The 27,320-nt window shown below is 36.6% G+C and overlaps 1 protein-coding gene across 7 annotated transcripts in view; it reads left to right on the top strand.

Annotated features, from left to right (window-relative positions):
• The window catches only part of LOC5569512 (probable phospholipid-transporting ATPase VD), a 277,226-nt gene that overhangs the window by 133,101 nt on the left and 116,805 nt on the right, over positions 1-27,320 (top strand). For 3 of the 7 annotated variants that reach the window (XM_021844797.1, XM_021844796.1, XM_021844799.1), the window contains exon 2: positions 980-2,140. In XM_021844797.1, the coding sequence (XP_021700489.1) occupies positions 1,173-2,140 (968 nt within the window). In that variant the 5' untranslated portion in view covers positions 980-1,172. Of the gene's footprint in view, positions 1-708; positions 2,141-27,320 lie in introns of all 7 variants that reach the window. The other 4 variants (XM_021844801.1, XM_021844800.1, XM_021844795.1 and 1 more) reach the window with 3 other exon arrangements.

Here is a 27,320-nt window from a genome sequence, read left to right as displayed (position 1 = left end):
ACAAGTGTACATTTTATTGCAGTATGGGAGGAAACTAATATTTCAAAAAATTAACAGGAACTCAAAAGTGCTTATATGAGGCTGATATTTTGTACAACTCATATCGCATACTAGGTGAATAGTCAGAAAATAATTCTGATAGAAATTTCATTGCTATTACATTACGAGGCTCATTTATAATCTCAATGTGACTGTTATGCGGTTATAATTACCAATGTGACAAAACAGCTTGGTATTTTTTTTCGAATTTTCTAGAACAACCTCACAGATTTCATGAGTTGATCGAAAGTATTTATCATTTGATGACTCTCCATGGTATTAACTCCAATTTGTCAAAAATGTCGATTGTGACTGTTATGCAGTTATGGGCAGTAAAGTTGATTAACGATTTAAGGCTACATTTTGCAAATATGATTTCTGAAGATATATTTGATTACAAAACTCATGTACTAAAGAATTTATTGAATGCACCGAATTTCTCGCATGGTATCTCTTACATCTGGATCTGTTACTAATTCCCACATCCCAACCGTCTAATTACGTTTCCCGAACTGTATTCATTTATTCGTTGTTCTTTTTTACATCATCACATGTGAACATAGCTGAAGCAAAAAAAAAACAAAATCGATATGAACGAAAAAAAAATCGAAAGTATTAATTTGATTTCCAAACTCATTTCGTCATTTTTTCCTCTGTTCCTACTTGCAGATCGCTGATTTCGTCACTTTCCACCGGTTTCGGCCAGCACCAACCAACCAATCTACGGCAACAACGATTGAACAGCTGTTCGTTTTGACGCCAAATCCAAACTATTCAAATCGTAGAAAAAACGAAAACAGATCAAGTGTTTGTGTCTGCATATGTGTGCGCGTGCGTGGTTATAATAAGTTATTGTCCGTTTTCCATTGAGTTGGATCGGCGATTTTTTCCTATGTTTTCTGATTTGTGAAATTTCAATGTTATAGCTTTTCTCAATTAGGCAATCATCGTTCGGGCTCCGAAATGATCACGACCGTGAAGTGAAATTCACGGCCAATCGGAGGAGTAAACGTTGCAGTTATGTGGTTGATAGTGGTGTAGAATATTTGAGTAGGTAAATTTGTGAAATTCAAAAGTGCAATTAGAACCAGGGTAAACTGTGAACCCGAGAGTCCTGATGGTGTTTATCGACGATGACACAATCGGAGGATTCGAGAAAGGATGGTCCATCGACAGGTGGATTCCAACCGGCGACGCCTCTGACAGCACAGCAATCGCAGCCGCATCTGCAGGTTCCAGGGCAGCAGCCTGGCCTGCCAACAGCCTCAGACACCAGTCGAACCTACGTATTCCCCGGTCCGAGTGTTTCGGGTGCCGGTAGTGCCTTACCAGTAGGAAGTACAGCAAATGCAAGTCGATCGCTCTTTGAAAACCCCCGTAGCGGAGGTCACTCCCGATCGATTAGTCATGGGGAAGGTTCCTTTGGAATGGTCGGTGGAGCAGCGGGGAGGCCTTCGGCTCTCAAATCCGCTGTCAAAGGAGGTCATCAACGGGCACTTTCCCATGGACAGATCACCGATGCGCCTGTCCCTCGATCTGGCCATAGTCGAGTTGGATCCAAAACAGATTTCATTCTACCGCCGGGTCACAAGGAACCCCCGGAGACTCGAGACACGGGAACAGCTTCCACGACGGCTAAAGGCCATTCCCGGCAAGCTTCCCGGTCCGAGTCCATCTATACCCTCCGAAGAGCCGATCGTCCTCCCTGGTGGAAGAGGTTGATGTTCTGTCGGAGCAGCAAGTTTGAAGATCGGGGCTACCGATTAGTGGTCCCCAACCACACAGTGCCTCCCAAAACACCAAAAACTGACCACCCCAATGGTCGCCTAGTGGGGAACAAAATTCGGACTACCAAGTACACGCTTCTCTCGTTTGTGCCGAAAAACCTGCTGGAGCAGTTCCACCGGGTTGCGAACCTGTACTTTATATTCATAGTGCTGCTGAACTGGTTCCCACAGATAAATGCCTTCGGGAAGGAGATTGCCATGATCCCGGTGCTGTTCGTGCTGGGTGTGACGGCAATTAAGGACCTGTTCGAGGACAGACAGCGACGGGCCTCCGATAAGCGGATTAACAACTCGACGTGCCGCGTTTACAATGGGTAAGTTCCGCCTTTGGCTTTTGGTAGTGCACTGCACTATGGGTTAGATATTTAAATTTAGCGACAAAAGTCCAAAAACTATCAATTTGGGTTCGAAAAAATTAGAACATTTTTAATATTGTGTATTTTACTATCTACTGTTTTTTGTGAAGCGTTGTTTGGATTACTAGCTTGGATATCTCCTGATCTATGACAAAGTTGTTATGAGATTCCTGCCGATATTTCCAATGCATTTCTTCAGATATCGTTTTTCCCATCTAACCTCAGTGTTTTTTTGTGAAAACCTTAATGAATTCATTAGTGGTTGAATAAAGGAACAGGTCCATAACCCAGAACCGCCCAAATTATTACACAATCATAGTAATCACCTGATTATTCATAGAATATCGCAAGCTGAGGGTACTTATAAAATTGCCAAGAAAATTATTTCTGTTAAAAATCATCACTGAGGATTAACCCCTCTACCGGCAGCTTCATTTTTTACCGCAAAATTCAAATTCAAATCGTTATAACTTTTTTGTTTTTTAATATTTTTGCACCATTTTTTCACAAGCTCTCAAAAAACTCTTCTAGTTTTAGGATCTGTGTCGATATTGATCATTGGTCATCTGGTTTTGAAGATATTCCAAAATTCCTTGGGGGACCGACCCGTAACTACAACCTCCTGTTAATTTCTCAGGCTACACAATTTCAATTGTATTCGTATATTCACTCTTCGAAACAATACATTAATGAGAGTATGTTGTGAAAAAATGAAGCAATTTGGTGCAGCCGTCTTTAAGTAATGACCATTTAGGTTTCCGGAACCAAGCTGGCCAAATAAAGATCTTAAAAACTTCCAAAAACATCATATCGTATTTTCAGATATCTCCAAGAATACTGAACCGATTTGTATGATTTTTTCAGAAAAGCTCCTTATTAATTGGCATTATTCAGCCCACATTTTATTTTTTTGATAAATTGATCAAAAACAAAATGGCCGCCAAAGGCATTTTATATGGAAAATGTCGGTCCCCCAAGGAACATCGGAATATCTTTAAAATCAGATCACCAATAATCAATATCGACACAGATCCTAAAACTAGAAGAGTTTTTTGAGAGCTTGTCAAAAAAATGGTGCAAAAATATTGAAAAACAAAAAAGTTATAACGATTTGAATTTGAATTTTGCGGTAAAAAAGGAAGCTGCCGGTAGAGGGGTTAAGCAGGATTCCCAAGTTAGTTCCATATTATTTTCAAAGGACTCTCTCTTATAAAAGAATTTCCATTGGAATTTCTCCAGGATGCTCATAGAAACCACACGGGATTCCCATAGGATTCTTACAATTCCCACAGAATTCTTAAAGGTTTCGTACAAAGTTCACATAGTATTCTCACAGGATTCTTATGGAATTCTAATTGTTTACCACATAACTCTCACAGGATTCTTTTCGAATTTACACCAGATCCTCTAAGAATTTACAGAAGTTTTCTACAGAACATTTACAAGAATCCCAAGATTCCACTAAGATTCTTAACGTATTTTCAAACGATTTGGTTACTATTTCCGCAGTATTTCCACAACATTTGCACAGTACTACAACATAACTCTCACAGGATTCCACAGTATTGCCAGGATATTCAAAGGAATCCTAGGATCCCCATTTAACTATTTCCACCGGAATGTCAGAATCCTCACTGGAATACCAGCATCTATTTTTAAATATCAGAATACTCACTGGATTCCCAGGGTCCACACTGGAATCCAAAATCCACACTGGTAACTAAACTCCCCTCGGGTATCCCAATATCCACACTAAAAATCTAGATTCAACACAGGAAATCCAGGACCTATACTGGAATCTTAGGATCTACACTGGAATCCGACAATTAACACCGGAATCCAAGGATCCACACTAGAATCCCAAAATTCTAGGATCCATATTCTAAGCCCAGAATCCACACGAAAATATATAGATCCACGCTTGAATTGCAAGATCCTCACTGGAATCTCAAGATCCTCACTGATATCTCAGGTTATACATTGGATTTCCACGACCCACGTTATAATCCCAGGATCCAAAATGGAATACAATAATTTCACACATCCCCCACTGAAAGCCCAATATCCACAGTGGAATCCTAGGACTCACACAGGAATCCTAAGATCCACACTAACACACTACGATCCACACTGATGTCTCAGTATCCACACTGAAATACAACAAACTCAAACTACACTTGAATCCCAATATCCACATTAGAAGCCTAGGATCCACAATGAAGGAACCTTACACGGTAACACGGGCTTCGTGGAGGTGCGGTTAGTGTACCAAGCATTCAGCAGCGTCGAGTCAAGGTGGGTTCGATTCTCGCTTTAATCCGGAAAACTTTTTGTCAGGAATGTATTTTGACTGTGCCACTGGGCGTTGCATGCTAGTCCGTTGTCCAGTGTGGTGTTTCCTTCAAAGGGCAAATTGTTCAATGGAAGTATTAACGTGTAGCTGTTGCCATCATGCACACTGAAATCCTAGAACCCATACTGGATTAGATTACTACAGTAATCGTAGTGGAAATCTAGGCGATAGTTGACCAGGTAATTGAAGATGCTTCGGAAAATTCCTTAAAAGTGTGGATTGCTAATGAAACTTCAAGTAGGTGTTATAAAAGATCCTTGGCTATTTTTTTAAATTCTTGGCAGATTTCAAGCGGTTTGTTGAAAGCTGATATAAGCAGGCTTTCGGAGAATTTTGTAGGGAGATCTCAATGGTTTTACTACTGAAAGCCTGGACCGATTTAGGTATTAAGAGTTTCTGTTCAACGGGTTTTTGGAGATGCTTATTCTCGGTTAAGTATTCTTGGGTATATGGATTGCTAGAAAGATGGTAATCAATTTTTTTAGTGAGCTTCATAGAGGAACAATTAAATCGACACTATTCCTTCATGATGGCTTATCTGACATGAGCGATTTCTTTTCATCGATCCTCTCTTTCGCTAATAATTTCTCCAAATTAAATAAACCTGTAATATTTCTTGTTCATGGAACTATGTTACGAAATATAAATCAGTTTTCTATAATAATACTAGGAGAGCAACGAATTAAAGAAATCGATGAATGCAGATACGTTCTCATGAAAAATCTATGTCGAAATGTTCTTTTGGAGAGATATAGTTTCTGCTAAAAATATATTTCCTTCGATCCAATAAGAATTTCATCAGATTAAGATTTTTTCTACTCTGAGGGAAATGGACTATCGAAATACATAGTAACCCCTTATGAGAATTTGCCACAAGAAATCTGGTAAAATTCATAGATTAGCCTTATGCAACCAAAATTTGAAAACAAAAGTGGTATTCGTGGCAACCTGGAATCGAATCAAGAACCTCGATAGATCCGTGCGTAAACTATGCGCTTACCGACGCCTTCACTACCAAGAAAAGCGTCGGTAGGCGCATAATTAACGTTGACGTTCGTTTTGCAATAATCGTTCCATAAGGCAAAATGTATGAATTTCGATAGTGTTCTTAGAAGAAAGTGGATTGCCAATTAAAATTTTCTCTTTTGTTGAACTTAAGTCAACATTTAGATATTCTTCTTAGTTTTGATCACCCGACTGAAAATAAACACTAAAATAGTTATTTATGCAACAAGTTGCAAAATGATGATTTTTTTCAGCACGAGTCGTATATTTATCCAACGAGGCTCGCCGAGTTGGATAAATACGACGAGTGCTGAAAAAATCGAGTTTTGCAACGAGTTGCATACAACATTTTTTGCTATTACGAAAAAACCGTTTAATCGAATTGTATCTAGGATTACAATCATATTTCAGAATAACCCACGTGGCCATCCATGCGTCGTACAGGCTCAATATTTTTCAATCAGGTAGGCTGTGATACATATACGTACTACATGACTGTCACACATTTTCACGCTTTATAGATAGAAGCGTGGAGGTGGTCAAGATATTCGAGGACAACCCAGGTAAGATGCTGATTGCAATTTTATACCAAATTGTACACTCACTATTCATTTGCTAAGTTGTCTGCACGCATCGGATTTTTTTGGAATTAACTAGATCATCGTTTTTCAAACTTGGCTTTCGTGACCCCCCGACCTTTCGTCACCTCACCCGTTTTATCAATAATAACTGGTGAGACGGTAAGGGGTCGCGAAATTTAAGTTTGGGAAGCTATGAACTAGATAACTCTACTACCTCATCTTCGTCTTGCTAGACGACCCGATGCCGAAACAGAATCGCCACACGAGTGGGATTCGGATCGCCCAATGGATGTAGGGCAAGTTGCTTGTCATTGGTAAATACAAAACCATGCGAAGGATGGCTGTAAAAGCCATTCAGATATTTAGTTGGCGATTGTCAAAGGAGTGCTGAAAAGTGTTACTTTTCAGCACCCAAAACAGTGCTGAAAAGTAGCACTTTTCAGTTCTGTTTCTTTTGTTAGGAAAAGTAGGCCATTATGTTGCTCATTTAATTGATGAAAAGTAGGCTAATAAGCAACGGAATAGCAAAAAATTATTTTCACCACGCCAAATTCATTTTTCACCGGATTCAACAAATATAAATTAGTTTAACACCAATTTGAATTGCATTTTCTTAAAAAAAAGGAAGATCTAGTCTCAAAGCAATTTACGCAACAGTTCTGACAATGTTTTGAAGATTGCTGAAAAGATCTTTTGGACTTTTCAAAAAATCCAAATTATCTGTCTGTTTAAAACTGTTTTCGGAATTCAAACCATTATAATTTTGAACCCGAATTGGTTGAAAAATATCTTTAAAATGATTCATGATCATAAGATTCTAGATTGACCATTAGATCAAGTCCTCCGAATTTGAACATATGGTAAGAACAAAATACGAGAAAGTGTCAAATGCTAGCTTAATTCTGTACTCTTCATCATCCCAAAGCAAACACTTCACAAAACCCTTCAGTGATTGGATATCAACACCTATCAAATCCTCTACTCCATTTAATCTATTTTGTAACTGCAATGGTATTACTAATTTGGCAATCTGTATGTATGTGTGTCACATTCGACATAAGAAGCAAGATTATACTATTCTCGTTGTTTTTGATAGCACATATCCGAAAACTGCAAAATTCATTTATTTCACAGTTATTTAGTTATTCTATATTCATTCAACCACTCGTGCTGTGTGGGAGAGGTGACGGTAGTGGATAAGTGTAGAGAGATTATTTGACTGCTGATCATGGAAGCTAAACGACCGTCGCGAAAAGTGTCGAAAGTTTATAGCACTAATCCACACTGAAATATCATAACCTACGCTGGTATCCCAGGTTCCACATTGGAATCCTATGATCCATCCTGAAGTCCCAGAATTCATTATAAAATCTCATTCAGGAATTCACGAGTGTGGGGATGCCGACAAAACAAAAAATTGAAATATGTTATGCTTACAGCGCAACCCAGTGGAAAAAATCTAAATTGAAAAAAATCTGTCATTAGACTTGCCCTCTTTCACAATTTTGTCGAAAATACAATCCATCCTTTTATCGATCCACCGTTATCCATCCATATTGTCTAAAAAAATGTCTGTATTCATGAAAGTCTTAAAATAGATCACTGGTTGCTAATGGGTCGTTAAAGTATTCTTGGGTATCTTTTTGTTTAATTCTTGACCTGACTTCTTGAACAGTGTTTTATCTTCGAGCTGTTTAGATAAATGAGTTAGTGTACTATATTTGATCTGATCTTTAATTATGCATCGAACATTTAACAACCTATGTGAATGAAAATGAAATAATGTTCTGATGCTTCAAACTACACGACTTTTAAGTTTGTTTTTACTTTTAAGTTAATTTTTGTTCATTATGAAAGTGCTTGGAATTTTGTCGTGCAATTTCAACTCTGGTCCATAGTGCACCATTCCTTATTTTCTTCATTTATGTCATTTGATAGCGCTCTAACTTTCTTATCAATGACATACAATCAACGGCGTATAAAAATGAAACTACATCTCTTGTGTTAGTTGTCAACAGCCATTCAATTGGTATGCGTGCGCTAGTTTAGATACGACAAGAGCGAGTACCCACTTGTTGACGCTGGGTTTTTCGATGCTCCTTTTGCGCCATTAGCCATCAGCAGAGCCAAATTAGGAATCGCAATTCGTGCTCGATGGGCTCTCCCTTGGAAGAGCATAGCAATACCTACTTCACATGGGTGGGCTGTTTTGTCAGTCATTATGGGTATTGAGTGAGGGTTGATTATCATGATGCTTGTTGTCGAAATTTGGGTTGCCACTTGAGGAATGACCGATTTTAATCGTATTTCGCGTGTGATGAGTGCACACAATATGAATTGGAATTGGATTTATGGTGTTTATTAGCTAGGAAATGATGTCGCCGTAATTTTCAACAACGAATAGCTAACGAGTTGTTGTTTGTTTGGTGCGATTGAGTTTGGATTTATGTTTTCAAATTATGTCGATGATCTATTCATGATGTACAAATACGTTGGATAACAGATGAATATGTCTTTTTTCATTTCTTTATTAGTCCCATTTTCAAACATTACATTCATTTCTTGTACCTAATTATTCTGTGTTAGGAAATTATGTCTAAAATTGTTCATACTTTTGTATGGCATTTGTTCCAATGTTTCAACATTGGGATATTTTGTGTAACTGCCTGGTATACCAAGGAGGGAGAATCATCTTCAAAACTTTATTATGAATGGTTTGTAGAACTTTCTTCCTGGTATTACAACAACTAGTCCATATTAGTAAAGCATACAACATGGCTGACTTGATACAAATATTCTATTTTTTATACAGTCGAAGCTCGTTATAACGACCACTTTTATAACGACAAAAGCTCTCTATAGCGACATTTTTCGGTCCCATGAAAAACATTTGGATGAAGTATTCTCTATAACGACTTTTCTCTATTGCGACGATCCCTTGCGATGTCGTTATAACGCGCTTCGAGACCGTATTTAGCTTGAATACCCTCAATTCGATTTTTGCATAGCGTTAATGATTAACGGGTACCAATGATTGATTGAGTGATCAATGATAAAAATCAATTTCAACATGCTTAATGATTCAATTTTTCGAAGCCATGATTAATTATTGTGATTGATAATTAAACCATAGTATGAATAATGATTATGAATTATGATTAAACTTCAATTTAGGTGATTGATTAATGATTAAACTCAGTATGATTAGTGATGATTAACTAAATATTCTTTTGCGCTATCAAAAAATCTAAGGTGCAGGCCCTGATATGGATCGAAAAGGTAAGAAAAGATATTAAAGTAGTACTGAAAAGTACTATTTATTGCTTGATGTAGTATCATTAAGCATATTTAATTATTTCGTTTGCAGAATGAATTTGTATACACATGTGTGGCAGATTTGCTGATGTTGCAATACAATTGAAAGATATCCAAAACAAATCGGCAATTTGCGATTTGTTTACAGTATTGATAATGAGCACTACACACCAATACATCACTTAACGTTGAACTGTTTAACGCACCCATTATCCAAAGTACAGGGTCGTTTGCCCAAAAAAAAACAGTTACCAGCGGCAACAATCGGAAAAAAGACTACCCGGACACCGTTTATTGGAACTACTCAGTACAACAAAGTTCGCCCGAAAGAAATATGAACAGCTAATAATTGCACTTCATCACTTCGTTCGTTTTTATGGCTTCGAGTTCTATTTTTGCATGAATGGCATTTTGTCCAGTAAATACTTTCTGACGCTGCCACCCAAACGACCGACGACGGCCACGGTTGTGTTGAAAGCTTTATTGTTGGCCTTTTTATTGGACTCTGCTACCAATATAACTGACGTACTTTTAAACAGTTTTGCTAATTAGTTGTAGCTGTAATAAAAATACTTATTCACTGTGCATTCAACTGCAGCAAGACAGCTGAAGTTTTAAGGGGAAAACTACTATTCATAAGGCAGTTGTCAAGCAAAGTTCAAGTTTCCAAGCATTTCGAGTTCTGTAAATATCTTCGTCGGCTTGTGTAGAACTGTTTCTGATCGCTGTTATTTGTGTAGATAAGCCGGAAATCTTGAGTAGTAACCTATTCAGTGATATAACCGATTGGAAGCAAATTGTCAAGATAACACCTTATCAGTTTGCTTGGCTTTGCAGAAGTTGGTTATCATCATTCGTACCTTTTTAGATAGTATAAACTTCTAATGACAAATTCAAGTTATTCATACCCAGTATAGTATGTTACCTGTAGTTTGTATTAGGCATAGCAAATCAATATGCATCTGTGGTTTTTGGCAGAATTTTGATTAGGTTATCTGGTTGCCAAATGTATCAGGCGTATGTAAATGATAGTACGCAATGATGAACGATTGAAGTTGGGGTAACTGTTTCTTGTACGTTTCTGATTCTAGCGAATAGTATGAACATTTTTGAGATGTAGAGTAAAGTGGGGCAAAAGTTCGAGGGGGGTAAGAGTTTCTTTTTAAGATTTTTAGCTCAATTCAAAGCAAATCTTATGAATGTCATTGTGGTTCGAATGCTATTCAAGTAAGAGACTTTTACTCCAAATATCATAAAAATCGATTGAGATTTGGAAAAGTTATGGCTATTTGTTGTTTTTTGACGTGAATATTGTAATTTTTGGTCAAACTTTCGTTGCATGGAACCAATTGAAGATAAAATCTTTTTCAATATTTTATGTAAGGGCGTTTCTAGGCCTATCATAAGGTTGCTTTGACGTGTATTAGATTTTGCATAAATGCTTGAAAACAATTTTTGGCCCATAGTGGGGCAAAAGTTCGAATCAGCGGGGTAGAAGTTCGACCCATGTATAAAATCACGGAAAAATTTTCAAATTGCTTAAAACCCACATAATATCTTTAAATTTAGTTAAATGTGTCTGATCGTGTGAAAACTGTCACCAAAATTTTACATTTCCACTTAGTTTTGCGAAAAACTGCTATTTTTGAGTATATTACAATTTACCCGGTTTTGGGTAATTTTTTGATGAAAATTTAGTGTGTATTTTTCGGCAAACTTAAGTTTACGGCTGGTGTAAAGTATGCCTGTCATAAAAGGATCGAAATTTAGTGTTTTAGCCAGCGAACTTTTGCCCCACACTAGATTCGAACTCTTGCCCCACCGGTGGGGCAAAAGTTCGAATAAGACAATAAATTTTGAAACTGTTATAACTAAAAATGGGTAAATATTTGGACACAAGTTTGTTCAGCAAAATTATAGCCAATATGTTGAAGGTTCACTGTATGGTATTTGTTTTGTTTTAACTGCTATTGTTTTCCTGGAAACTTTGCTTATACCACTAAGGTCGAACTTTTGCCCCACCTTACTCTATACATCGATATATAAGTAAAAGATACATAAAAATACATACAGTAATGTTCGTAATCATAGCAGCCTTGATTGGCTATTGAATCTAATTTATTTTTTTTTATTTACAAACTTTAAAACATGTGTAGTTTTGTAGAGAAGTTTCAGCGTAATTGCCTATAAGGGATTACATTTTCAGTATATTCAATTGACCATTAAATATTACAATCAACATGCATCAACATTACAATGTATTTCTTTGCCCTGAGATAAAACCTGACAATGCAATGCTGAAGACGAATTCCATCCAGAATGAGTCGAAAAAGATAAAAATCGTGCTCGATAACCTTCGAATTGGATTAAATTTTGCACATGCTTTTGGTATGGTAGAATAAGTGTTTTCCATAGAAAAATCGATAATTTTGTCTCAAGAATACTTATGAAAATGGCGTTTATTTTTTACATGCAATTTATTTGAAAAATCTTACTCCGAAACTGTTGATTTTAGAAAAAAATGTTGAAAAAAGAAAAAATGAAAAAAATAAGTTGTAGCGAACTAATTTTTCATAAAAATTCAAAAATAAAACTTTAATTTTAAATCACATAAAAACCCCATTTTTTTTTATTTTAACCATATAATCTTGATAGAAAACAACTGTTTGGGACAAAGTTTCATGATGGTGAAATTTAATTTAACTTTATTATTTTTTTTTTTTTTTCTAAGATCAACTTTTGGTCGATTTATGATCAAAACCATAATTGTCATGATCTCTTCTCTACACTCAGGCAAATGGACTATCGAAATACATAGGAACCACTGATGAAAATTCGCCACAATAAATCGGGTTGAAGTTCATAGCTTTGCCTTATGAAACCAAACTTTGAAAACAAAAAAAAATGTTCTCGCGGCAACCTGGAATCGCACCAAGGATTTTGCAAACGTAAGACCCGTGCGTCCACCACGCGCCTATCGACGCCTTGATGTGAGTTGATGCTAAAACGATACATAAAGCGTTCGTATTGCAATAACCGTTCCACCTCGCATAAGGCAAAATGTATGCATTTCGATAGTCTAGTTCAGAACGTGTAGGACAGTTTTGCGAGGAATTTTGAAATTATTTTAAGATTTTTCGTGAGTCCCAAGCCAAACTCCATTAGGAATAAGATAGTTTCAACAAGATGTAATTTTGAAAGGGGCTTTTTTTTAAGTTTATGGAGTTATTCAAAGCAGAATCCTAATAAAACATTAGAAGAAAATTTTGAAGGATTCCTTAAAAAATAAAATAACTTTATGGGAATTTCGGATGTAGTTTCTGGATGAGTTCAAGAGGTAACGCATGAAGCAATTAAATCATAAACGAATAGTTTGGAACATCTCTTCAATGTACCCGGTATGTTTCTGAAACAATTTATAAAATAATTACCTGGATATTAAAAAAAAAAGTTTTATCAGGATTCCATAGAATATTTTTTGCAGTAGTATTGAGGTGAAGATGCATCGAAGCCAAAGCTCGTATTTTCAAGAGCACAAGTCTCGCGTAACATTACTAAAGGACCTATGTACAAATGAGAGATTCTCTCCTCTCTCGTTCTCTTTCGATTATAACAGTGGAACACTAAAGATTTTGGGAAGTTTTTCACTATAGATCGAAAGTCAATTTCCTTGACTAGCGTTTCATACAAAAAACGCAACAGAAGAGATTAATGTGACTCAGTTATTAATGAAAGAGAAAGTAAACAAAGAGAGCCTCTCAATGTTAGATAGGTCCTTTAGTAATGTTACGCGAGAAGTGTAGAGAACCTGACAACCGTTCGCGCTGAAAATTTGATCGATTGGTCACCACCAGCAAATGACCAGTGTCAGTGAGTTAAATTTCAAGCACGAATGGTTGGCTGGTTCTCTAGATTTGTGCTCTTGAACATCTACACACCCAGTTTTTTTTTCGTGAACTCGGCTGTGTTTTTCGGTTTTTCAATTTTAACCAATAATTGTCAGGTTGCTAAGTAACAAAGCACGATTTACTGATACTCGAGAAGTTCGGCTGTGCATATCTCTAATGCAGGCTGTTGATAAAACCTTCGAACAATTTTTGGCAAAATGTTTTTTAAAAGCCTGATTGTTGGGTAGACTCTATAAGCTTTATAATCTATCATGACGTAATTATTATCTAAATACGAGTGCTGGAGACAAATTCAAACACAAGATTAATTCTCGTAGTAAAATTGTTCTATCGTACAGAGGGAAGGAGGCAGTGCCCCTCTGGCTACACTCATGCGTGCATGATATCGAACATCATCATCAGTATTAATGTAACGTGTTAAAACATGATGAAGACAATTTTAGGCTAACAAAATCGGGTTAAAATCGGTGGTAGCCAAAACCAGGTACAGACAAAATCGGGGGCTGTACTTAAGAAACACAATACCAAGTACAAAAGATTTAAAGAAAGAGAACCTTTTATAACTTTTTTCTTTGATACTCATGTAGCATATGGCATTACGGAGCCGAACAAATTTTGAAATCATTTATTCTGATACTATTTTAATTTTGCTATCGACTCCCCACTTCTCGATACAACATCTATCATCTATGCTTTTCAAACAGTACTCATAATGCTCAAAAGTACCATGTTAATATTTTTTTTTAATAATTCGAAATTTGTTGGGCTTTGTAATGCCATTTGCTTCATGAGCTTGACATATAAAAGTAATAAAATGTTTGATTTTTTCTCTCTAAATCTGTTGTACTTGGTTTACGTTTTTTGAATAATTCAAAGACTAAGCGTCACGAAAGGCATTATCATACTCTATCTGATGGGCCGTCCACCTGAGCTTAGGATTTTCAGAAATGTTACACAATAAACTGGGACCCTGCGTAGGAAAGTTTTAGCTTCATTCAAGTTCGACTATATAGTGGTTCCAGGTATGCGTATGTTGGCTAGGCCGTCCCTTATTTTTCGAAAATGCGAAATGTTAAAAGTTCGTCGTTGTAAAGTGCTCGTTTTGGTGAGAAAAAAATCAGGTAAAAGTGGCTTTTCGTACTCATGTTGCGCACACTAGAGCAGCGAGCTTGATTTTGCGCACGGGGATCATTTTCACCCATCACCTACAGGACCGTTGGGGGACCACTTAGCGTCCACGTACGGACTTCAAATTTTTACCTGATTTTTTTTCTCACCAAAACGAGCACTTTACAACGACATAGAAATGCCAAAAATTCACATTTTTCATTTTAACGTTAGAGTATAAAATTTTTCATAATTTCAATAAGTTTTCGCTGAAGATACTTCTAGTAAGATGTATTTCATCGTATGAACCATGAGATTTTATGCAAATGGTATTCTAGTTTGCTTGAAGTGATTTGGAAAAATTATATATTTTTGAAGTGCAGAATTTTCTGACGGTGTTTTTCTAAAATTGATCATTTGTTGTAAAATGTATAAATGTCTTTTTTTTTTGTTCACGACTTTGTATTTCGAGTTCCCTATGAAAAATAGCAAAATTAAAGTATTACTACTTGATAAAGAATATTCAACTTTTCAAATAGTGAACATTGATTTGTCGAGATTACAATATTTTTGAACGAATAAAATCTACATCCTTCGCGGTTTGTTCGAACGGCCATCCAAAATTTTTACTTCACTTACTGCACTTAGACTTTTAGCCCAAAGCATGTAGTTCTTTTTTTAGAAAAGAATCATTTACAAAAACCCGTTGGAACTCTAACAATTAGATAACCTCAACTTCAATGAATATAACTGTAAAACCAACAGAAACCCATAATGGGGAGGGACCTGGTGTAGTGGTTAGAACACACGCCTCTCACTCCGAGGACCTGGGATCGAATCCCTTCCCCTAGATAGTCACTAAAAATATTTCAGTGACGACTTCCTTCGAAAGGGAAGTAAAGCCGTTGGTCCCGAGATGAACTAGCCCAGGGCTAAAAATCTCGTTAATATAGATAGAAAAAAAAGAAACCCATAATTTCGATAGAATACAAAAGGTATCGACATCCATCCACATCTTACGAAGCCCCTGCTATTCGTACGAATGCTACAAATTTTGGTACACCAGTCGTCAACAGCGTTTCCGAGATTGCTGGATTAAGGAAGACATCGTGAACATCATTCAGGAAATCATATGCTCGTTCTTTGAATGGTAAGCACAAGCTGTTTACTTTTCTAACAGCTATGTAATAACATACATATAGCAGTTATTACTGGAACATATTTGAAACCTGGATCCAAACTCAAAACCAAAAAAAATCCAAACTTTTTTGTTTATCGTAATGATCTACTTGATGCCTTTTCAATGCTTTAAGCAGCAAGTTAGTTTGCTTCAAAATGACTTGCTGAAATAAGTCTAAACTATTGTCATGATTGACAAATGCAAAACATCGCTCAGGGAATAATTCGCAAAGGATTTCCAACGGCAGAATTTTATTTGATGAGTGCTCTTAAGGATATTTCTCAATTCAATATCCTGATAGCCCTACTTGTGTTTCCTCTTCTAGAAACCTTTCTACGATTGATTTGGTCTTAACCGACTCTAGTCACCTTTGTAGCCAACTGGTTACTCACGCTGATTTTGATTCTGATTATGTCCCTGTTACACTTCAAAAAACTTGGTATGCAGTTTGAAAATTCGCATAGTTTTAATTTAGAACTCACTAGTCCAATTGAAAATCAAGTTACTCAGAACTTCGAAAGCATTTGCAATCAAGTGAACGCTATTGAAAATTCCTGGTAGACTGATATGGAAGACATGTGTACCATTATAAAAAAAAATCAAATTATGAGAGCTCCTGGCGATGATGGAATTTTTTTTATCTTAATCAAGAAACTTACATAAAGTAGCTTATATCCAAAAAATGTTTTCAGTTGGCATATTTTCCTGACAAGTTTTTTTTTTGATCTTTTTGAAAAGGTTATTTTGAACAGAATAATGTTCCACATCAACGAAATTCAACTTTTGCCAATGAACAGTTCGGATTCCGACATAGACATTCGACCACTCACCAACTTTCACGTGTAACAAATTTGATTCGTTCCAACAAATCTGAAGACTATTCTACTGCTTATAGTATAGAAAAAGCATTCGACAGTGTTTTTCATGAAGGTTTGATCATAAAATAAAAAAAAAAAACTTTAATTTTCCAACATACATTGTTAGAATAATCTAAACTTATCTGTCAAATCGTACACTTCAGGTTAATTATCAGAACTCCAAGTCTGATAGACTTCCTGTAAGAGCTGGTGTTCCTCAATACAGCATTTTGGGACCAATATTATACAATATTTTTACATCTAACTTACCTGAGTTAGCACAGGGATGTCAAAAACCAATGTTTGCGGATGACACAAGCCTCTCCGCCAAAGGACGAAGCCTGCGTGTCATTTGTAGTAGATTGCAAAAAAATTGCATATTTTTTCTTCATACTTACAAAAATGGAAGATTCCTCCTAATGCGTCCAAAACTTAGCGAATAATAATCCCACATAAACCAAAAGCTCTTCATTTGAAACCTTCAAGTAGACATGTTGTCACTTTGAGAGGGGTTCGAATAAATTGGTCAGATAAAGTTAAGGCTACATAAAAATTCTGCTTTCAAAAATCACAATGAGGGCATTCAAGTCAAATGTAACAAATATATAAAATGTCTATATCCACTTATTAATAGAAAATCAAAACTTTGTCTTAAGAACAAGCTTTCGATATTCAAACAAATTTTCAGGCCAGCCATGTTGTATGCTGTACCAATATGGGCTAGCTGTTGTAATACCAGGAAGAGGATTCAAAACAAAATTTTGAAAATTATTCTGGATCTTCCTCTTTGGTATAGTACCCATGAGTTACATAGAATATCCAATGTTGAAACATTGGAACAAATGTCAAATAAAACAATTAATAATTTTGGACAAAAATCATTGCAATCTTCTATTGCCACGATTCAAGCTTTATATATTTAGGTTAAGTTGGGGGTTGCTCTTGTTGGGCGAAGTTCTAGAAATGTGTCGTTTCAAAATCTTCAGCGAGATGATCTCAAAGTATTGTGCTCCATGGTACAATCCCCTTTATTTTTTTCATGAGCGCCAAGCTTCAGAGAGCAATCCGCAAATGATGTCAGGTTGCCTGGCTCTACAGTTTTTGTATTCTTGCTGCATGTCACTTTCCGTTCCATACCTGCATAATAAAATATGGATTTTTCTGTGACTCATCCATTAGCTCATAGCATCGCATTTCTCTTCACTTCGAGAGGCACTTACTTCGCACTGTTTTCGGTTTGCCATCAATACGCCCCCATATTGTTGTCCTCCAGGCTCTGGTGTACGCTGTTTGCAAACACTGCTGTTTTTTTTGCCATCCCACAACCATTTGCTCATATTTGCCAGCTGAAAGAAACACGTGCTCCTGCCAACATGCATACGTTCGATGAATGTTTGCACGATGAGTGGCGTTTCTACTCCATAACTACATTTTATCACACTGCTTCGGCTGCAAAACAGGCTACTAAACGGCTGCCATGCCCTTTGTTGCTCTTTATCGAACGCAACTCACGTAAATAAATGCAAGCAACAGCCACATGTGTCGCGTCGTCAAAACAGACACGTACCTAACAACATAAACGCGGAATTCTTTCACCGATAAATGTATGCCACGTTCAATGTCATTAGACCATTCGACGCGCGTTTGTTGACGATTACCAGATATGATTTATTACACACACCGTCTGCGCCCATTAATAGATAATACGATAAGGTTCAATCATGATCAATCAGGAAAGTTGCGTTCTCGAGGACAATTAACGAACAAAAGCAAACCAAACTGTACAGAATATCGCACCTTGGTCACCATTTCCCACTTTTACGAAAGCAGTTCGCACGTGAGCTCCATTCATGTTGCGTCCGTGACAGTTCGTATGACCCGACCACATGAGTCATTCACGTGCCTTTAAGCGATTTATTGCAATGCCTACCACAGTGGAGAAAAATGGGCCAGAAAAGGCCCCTAATCCATGCGGCTGAATGTTGTTTTTCGAAAATATCCATATTCTGGCCAAAAAAATCATCTATAAATGGAATAGTGACAGTTTTGCCCATCCATTTTGCCCAATTTCGCCACTAAAATGATTAAAAAAATAGTTGTAAGTGATTGCAGCTACAGTGACCCCACGCACCAACAATTTATGAATCAGCAGACTCCAAAAGACAAAATTATTATCAAACTTGTCACAAAACATCACAGAATTATTTTTACTGATAAGAAACTAAGTGTAAAAGTAATTCTGTGATGTTTTGTGACAAGTTCGACAATAATTTTGTCTTTTGAAATCAGCTGATTCATAAATTGTGGGTGATTCAACTGCGTGGGGTCACTGTAACTAAATATATTTTCCTGGTGTATAATAATCTGGATAGTAAGATAGAACACATTTCATTAAATAAATGGAAAAGTCCGTTTCGCCCAATTTTCCCCTAAAAGATTTTTGATATTATTTTTTTTGTTTTAATTGATTGCGGCAATTCTTTCCTAACGTGGAATTATTTGCGGAATGCAATGGAACCACAAGTCACTCCAAGTAAAAAGAAATTGCTACTGGATACCAATCTAAGGTATTCCACACCAGATAGCTTCCAATACTTACAACCTGAATGAGCCCTGCATAAGAGGTAAAATACCATAAACAACTGGTGAGCTCGTTTCATACTTACGATATCACATTTTTGATCTCAAAAAGTAACGTTTTATGTGAGAAAACTCGCCGATCTATAGATTTCGTGCACTATGTAGTACGGGTGTGATGGAACTTGTTTAATTATACGACTGTTTTTTTTTTAAATTCTTATGCGATTTCTGGTTGTTTGTTCAACAATATTCAACATTTGCGTGAGGTACTTAATAAATCAACTCTTACCCAGATTATCCTATGCCAGGTAAAATATATCTGGTTAGCCACAATAAGTTACAGCTGTTTTTTATTCCAGAAAATACAATTTGTTTAGGGAAAAAAAGGGGAAAAACGAGCACTTTTACACGATTTCGGTGAATAAAACATTCAACATTCTATTTTTTGATGGTTTTCTATAAATTATAAGGAAACCGTAACTAGTCGCATGAATCAGGTGCCGTTTTAGGTCATTGCTTCCCACTGTGCACCGGATTGGCATTCTCTCATATTAAATATGAAATAAATCCAACTCAAGCGCAGCAGCAGTCAGTCGTTCGTAGCACAATGATGGCATTGAAATTCGATACATTTCGAGGAAGCATATGCCGAGAGTGCTCGCTGCAATTACCGTCGCCACCAGCCGATGCGATGAATCGAATTATGACAAACCAGTTCGACAGATCTGCTGCCTCCTGATGTCTTCCGGATTCGTAGAACAGCTGTGATCGTCGATTAGCTCGCGTTTAGAAGGCAGGTTGGAATCAATTAAAAGTGTGATCACGCATCAAATTCAATTTGAATTTCAATGATCTTGGGGCTGTCGCCTGGGGTTGTGGAGTGTGACGGGGAGGTGCAGTGCTCGGAACAGCCAACAAGCCAGCGCAGATCATTAATGAGAGGTGTTAAACGCACTGACCGGTGACGTTGCGAGATCAATGACCGATGCGGTGCACTGCTGTTCGAAGCAATGAGAGATTCACTTTGCTTGAATGGAATACGGGCATGATTGCCGGTGTTAATAATATGATTAACGGTAAAAGATAAATTGACTAGAATTGTATATCTACAAATGTATTGTAAAGCGTTGCTTCCCGGTAACATGAATTCTACGTCGTATGCTGACTGACTGCTGAGCCCACATTGAGTAGTCTTTCGCTTTGTAAGTGTAATCATATAGTTGATCCTAAAACTTTAAATTTCAATTGATTCTTGACTTTGACGTACAGTAAATCCTTCATGGCTCGAAATCATCTCATAAAATCTTTTTTCGTCTAGTTTCAGTTTAGAATTGTCTATTTTTTTCTGTCCATACGTCACAATTGGGACATAGTCTGCTTAGATGCTGGGCGTATTACAGAGCTCAATTTTAGACGGTCTTGGTCGATGTTTCCCTGAACGTTGCCTGAAAGGTTTCCTCTGTCCTCTTCCAATGCGTCGTATCCGTGGTCTTTCACGAAGTCGAAGACTGCTACCAGATTCAATGCTTAATATTATTCTTTCGCCATTCTTTATTCCAACATTCTCACTAAGCAATAACCTAATGAAATCGGCTGTATTATATTCGTTTAATAGATTTTTACACTTGATACAACCAGTGATATTTTTTACGTCTGCGTCGCACATTATTTTCTAGTATCCTAGTGAATATTGGCCGCAGAACTTAACGTTCGAAATACCACGTTAGAATACAGAATTATGAGGGGAAGGGAGGGGAATTGATGTTGTATTTGAAACTGGCCCACAGTTGACCGGATTTACCCCAATACTAAGCTAGTTCATGCAAGAAGGTGTAGGGGTAAAGTAATTTTATAACAAAGAGGCTTACTTCAAGTTAGCAGATTGCCTATGTACCAGGTGTAAGGAAAGGCGTGCTATAATGATGGAAGAATGGAAGCATAGGGAAACTGGGTTTTTTGTCCGTCTTCGGTTCTAACAAATGCTATGAACGAATTGATCAAGTGTTATAGATTATGAGCTAAGTGAAAGATACAACTAAAAAGTACGAGGAAAGGAACAGGCCTGGGATTGAAACCTTGGCCTTCTGCTTATGAAGCAGAAGCGGTAGCCATTAGACCACAAACCCTGCCACAACCAGAAGTCGCATAAGAATTTACGCAAAAACTCATTTACTTGTTCAAATTACATCACGAAAAACTAGGTGAAATCGTTTAATTTACGTATTTCCTGGCATTAATGCTATTCTCTGAGTTCATCAGTGCATTTTGTTTCATTACGTGTACACGAACAAAATAAGTCGCACCAATTCGTAGCAGCTGTTAAACCAACTTTATCATCATAAATTTATTCGCATAAGATTACAAATTAGTTCGCAATAAAATTTATATACTCTTATGCCATTTTTTTTACACGCAGAAAATTGGAGTACGGTATTGTGCTGCACGCCGTTGACCGTTGCATAAATTCTCCGCATATCAATTCTGTTCATGCTTCAGCTATCACACTATTTTCATGCTGTCTTTTCTTCCTGTGATTTATTAGTTTTTCTTCGGCTCTTGCTGCCCTGTACAACAACACTCGTACAGGTTCAGCCAAATACCGGCCACTGCCATAAGACTCCTGACAGCATTCTTCACGTCTGCCACTTTCTGGCGCACTTCATCGAACCAGTTATTTCACCTTCGTCCTGGTTTCCACTGAATGATTGGCTTCATCTACCTCTCAATCCACGTCTCTGTTCTGTTATCGCCGCTATAGTAGATGTGGTATTTGAATGAAGTTCATCGCTCGGAATTCACGTTTTTATTCAAGTAATGTTGTGTATCTTCATTGTATTTTATCTTAAATTCTTCCAAAAACTTCTCATAATACTCTCCAAAAGTACTTCCTATTTTGTAATTCGTACTAAAATACTGTTAGAATTCTACCAAGAATTTCCAATAATTCCTCTTGAGTTTAGTCAATCGAGATCGAGCCCTGAGATTATTTGTCGAATTTCTTTAGAAGTTATTAAGTTTGTGAAACGTCATGAGCGCTCAATTTAATGTTTTGTTGATATAATATATATATATATATATATATATATATATATTATATATATATATATATATATATATATATATATATATATATATATATATATATATATATATATATATATATATATATATATATATATATATATATATATATATATATATATATATATATATATATATATATATATATATATATATATATATATATATATATCTATATATATATATATATATATATATATATATATATATATATATATATATATATATATTATTGAAAAAAAAAATGTGTGGCAATAAAACCATGCAACCATCTATACTTGAAATTTTTAAAAAGAACAAGCAGATTTCCTTAAAAATCAATGTGGGACTAAAAATTACAATCGGTTAACCGAAGCCCATACTTAATTACTTCAGTACTGTTCTTTTCAGTTACGTGATTTAAAATCAGAAAACAAAAAGAAGGCAAATATTTAAGAATGATCCTAAAAATTTATATTACAATACTTGGCTGAAACCTTATTTTATAATGTTATAATTAAATATAAATTTACAAATTACACTCTATCATTAACACAGTCTATTTTTTTCTATTTTCAGGTGAGTGTCGTCATGTGTTTTAGGCAAATTTATATTCACCGTAAGTATAATTCATTCGACAATGTTTGCTATAAGAATTGAGTTTTATTGGAATATATTACAAACAGATGTATGAAGCAAAATGGAACCTAATTCGATTTTCACATAAATGTCTCAACTTTGACATTCTGTAGATATAAAGCTTATGTACGATGTTTTGCCTACTGAATTCGATAAGAACCTTCAAACCACATATGCAATAAACGTAGCATTCTTTGTGTAAGGTGATTTACGTGTTGGGCACTACTCGACTATTTTCGGCAAACCGCATTTCAAACGCTAAATTCACAGTATTTTTCTATCAAAACACACCAATGAAAACATAGAGATGCTTCTTTGTTCTGTCAGCTTCCCGGGACTGAACAAACTATTTCATCAAAGATATGAACAGCTGCCGGAGAGATTCACCTGCAGTTCTTATGGGAAAGCTGCCGAAGAAAACAAGGCTGCCGACAACTGACAAGAGATTTTCGAAGCGTTGTAAAAACGTTTCCAAAAAGCATTTACCAATTCTGTGGGTTTGAATCGATAGAAGATTGAGCAGCGTATAAATGTAAACAGACAAACACAAGAATATTGCAAAAGCAGGGTGGCAAGAGTATTTTTTATGGAAATAATACGTTCTGCGCCTGGGGGACGAATTTTAAATTTTTCTGCTGTTTTGAAAAGAAAATTTATTGAAATTTACCCAAAAATAAAGCATAATTCGAAACGGGAAAACCCAAAAATAAAGCATAATTCATCATGAGAAGGGTTATTGTAATAGTAAAAAATCAGCTTCTTTGTGCTCTTACGTTTCAGAAACTGTTTTATATTGCATTATACTTTCTTTGTTGATGATTTGCGACATGAAGAGGACCACTGTATTACACATTGTTTAGTTGGTAACATCACCGCAAGATGGTGCTAGCTCAGCAAATGTTCCTATATTGAGTCAATATATTTATGGCCAGAGAATGTCTGAAAATTCAGTGCTGTGCAAAAAAACATGCGTGTCACTCCAAAATAAATTGTGCGTCTCCCACTAACACTAGACAGGCTGTTAGTAGTGACCAACACTACAACATCTAGCCGTTCAAGACCAGGACGTTAGGCAACGATTTGTCGTTTCGATTGTGTTGTTCACACATATGGCCCTCTGTTAAAACAAATTTTCAACTATTCATTTCTCTCGTCGCTCGCTTGCGATTCTATCCATCTTGTCATTTCATTACTTTCGTTACTCCCTTTCGCTCTGAGTATAAGTATTGTTATTCACCGAAAAAAGCCAATAAATTTTCATAATAATAAAGTCATGCGGTGATTAAACCTTATAAATGTACAATACACTTAGTTTCGATGAATAGTTTCTCTATGACCCATTAATTGCTTTACTATATGTTTCGCTACATTAGTAGATGTTTTAATTTAACATCTCTCATGTTTCTAATTCTAATATTCTAATTTTATTTTTCAAATTTATTAGATTGGATCAGTAGTTTTCATTTTTTTTTTAATTTGCAGCAACACTCAATTGCTTTAATATTTATTTTCATATGTTCAAAATACTATTTCAATATTTTAATTACTACTACAAATTACTTTACTCGTAGACTATAAAATAATCAATAGAATTGTTTGACCTACGGATTCATTACATTTTGCAGCATTATTAGCAGTATTGTGTCAAGTCTATCCCATTTACCTAACACCCAAGCCAATCCTATTTTCCTTCTCCCATGACGTTTGCATGGTCAGCATAGACTATTCAGCCATAACCCCTCCTATCATCGGCTTTGGATTGACTTGCGCTGTTATTGCCTCACCTAACGCTGCAAATGAAAATTAAAATGAAAATTGTATATCTCAAGTTTGAGTTGCATTAGAACAGAAGACTAGTGTCTTTAGAAAAGTTGGTCAATTGTTCAAAGGCTACAATTGTGGTGTAAAATTTAGCAAAAGACATTTAAAATACCAATATGAATTTCCGAGAAGAATGAATAAAAGAAATTCTTAAAAAATATACAAAAGACTTCATCTTAAACTAATACATGGCGGAATGTCTATAATTTCACAGTTAATTCTTTGTTAGAACTCTTGAAGCAATTGACTCTTGAGCAATTGAGATTCATTCGGAAATACCTTGAGCTATTCGTTGGAGAATTTGAAAGTATTGCGAGGAACGATTTAAAAGTATTTCGAGGAACGGTCGGAGAGGAGCGTGGCAACATCAAATTCTCTGATTGATTTCTGGAAAAATCTTTGGCAGAAGTCTGATTTTCACGTAATGATGTAAAAATGTGAAAGCTGAAAATAATCTGAAAAGTTCAAACGATATAATAAATGTTGTATCAATCTATTCATCAAGAGTTTATTCAAGGTGGTGGATTCAAATCCAGCCGGTCAAGGATCTTTTTATAATGTAACTGTTCTCGATTTCCAAGGGCATCGCTTGTCACACATATACTAATTCAAAAATTGGCAAAGGAAGCTCCAGATTATTTATGTACTGTTGAAATGAGAAACAGGATTTGCCCTAAAATGGAAATGCCAAGAATACGATAAATCTTGGATTCAAATCTAGTATCAGCAGAATGGCGAACGATTTAAAAATATTGTGACTGGATTTCCCGGAACACGATTAGCAATCCACCTACACGCCCAGATTGGAATATCTTATCGTTCAGAAGTTTGTGTGTTCGCCACACAATCTCTTTGTACTATAATCAGTTGAATCGGGTTTCCCTCATAAAAAGCTTATCATTATAGGTATTCTGACGCATATATTCCTTTCTCTTGCATTTTATTTCTTCGTAATGGCGTTTCTGCGATGTCTCATTTTGCGGAATTTGCAAGAGTATTTGAATAGATCATGAGACATTGTCGTTACATTTGTTTAAGCTAAAGTAAATTGGATTGAAGTTGATTGATTCTTTCGGAGTAGACTTCAAGATTCAACGCGATGCGGTTTTTACGAAACGCACAAGGTACGCATAAAGTTTTCATTATCTGAATAGAAATATATTTGAAATCTGATTCTGAATCAAAATGTTTATTCTAAAAACATTTTGCATAATTATCAGGGAGATGTAGCGGTGTTTATGTTTTCAGCGGAATGATTATCGATAAAATATTACATCATTCCAAAGAATCGTTCGCAAAAATGACCCCCATTGTCAGCCGGAAACCAATAACAAAGATAAACTGCTTTTCTGTTCGACAGTCAACGCGTAGATTGTACTAACATGCCAAGAGGAAACCATACGGTGACCGGTTTATTACACCTTTTATCAAAAATTCCGGCCGAAGCTTGTCGATTGCGGTTATCAATAACCTCTGATGCAGCCAAAGTATCCGTTGGAAGCCGAAATCACCATCGCCGACAGGTCGACACCCTTCAGAGTTAGACACATGACGACACGGTTCTGGCGGCTGTGAAATTGGATACCAGCTGGGCGAATATGCTGTAGGACTCCGCCAGGGCCGGCTGGTGCACGTCTATGTTGCCCGATGGGGTCTCCTAGAATAGTCGTAATAGGGAAAAGGATAAAGTACTCTGGATTGTCGGAGCTGTAAACCTTACCGCTAGAAGCTTGAGGGTAGCAGTTTTCCGAACACTGGCAGCACTGCTGGACGTTACTCCGCTAATTGCATTTGTCCACGCAGTCACGTAGGTTAAGCGATCATCCAGGAGTTTGTTAAGAAGAGCTACCTGTTCGTTGGCTACCGAAGGAGCATCCAGAAGGTTGAGACAGGATGCCATGGTCGGGATTGACAAGGATAACGAAGTGACCATTGGCGAGAGATAGGTGCTGACACAGGTTGACGCTTTCGCAGGAAGGTTGCCCATTGCATTGTTCAAAGCTTGATATGCGTTGTACAGAACATCTTTGGCTGCCGTTTGGACAGAATCGGTCACCATGTAAGCAACGCTGTTGATCTTTTCTTCGGAGTTTGGCTGCAGGACGCCCATGAAGTAGTTATAGAAAAATGTGAACTCACTTGTGAGGGATATAATAGCTGTGGCATTAGGTTTGATTATATCGTCATTGAAGGCATTGATCTGTTTATTAAAATTATCGACAGTTGTAGACAATTTTGTGACGCTGCTGGAGATTTGTTTGATAAACTCACTGGCAACATTTGTGATGGAATTGTAGGAGCTGCTCAGAGAATTATCCAGTGAGGCGAAAGCCGTAGTCAATGTTGCAGTATACGTACTCATAGAAGCATCGGCTGTTGTAATAGCTGAAATCACATCTGCTATTAGACCTTTCAAAGTATTCATCTGATAACTGAATGCATCCAATGCTCCAATCAAATTGGCCAATCGATACTTGTTGAGAACGCTGTAGATGGAGCTCGGTGTGATTTGAGAGTTTGACCAGATCCCTGTGACGGCTTCCTCAAACGTGGCCATGGTTGAAGACAAATCTTCTATTATTACTTGGATTTCACCTACCAGTGCCTTGATTTCTCCACCAATCGTTGGAGAGAATGCCGCCACCATACTGAGGTACTTGGGCGTGACATCGATAAATTGTTCGGCTAGATACAACGCCACATAAATGCGGTCGAACAAAAATGTGGAAAAC

The sequence above is a fragment of the Aedes aegypti genome, chromosome 2 (assembly GCF_002204515.2).
Source record: "Aedes aegypti strain LVP_AGWG chromosome 2, AaegL5.0 Primary Assembly, whole genome shotgun sequence".
Lineage (NCBI taxonomy): Eukaryota > Metazoa > Arthropoda > Insecta > Diptera > Culicidae > Aedes > Aedes aegypti.
This window is presented reverse-complemented; position numbering and strand designations above follow the sequence as displayed.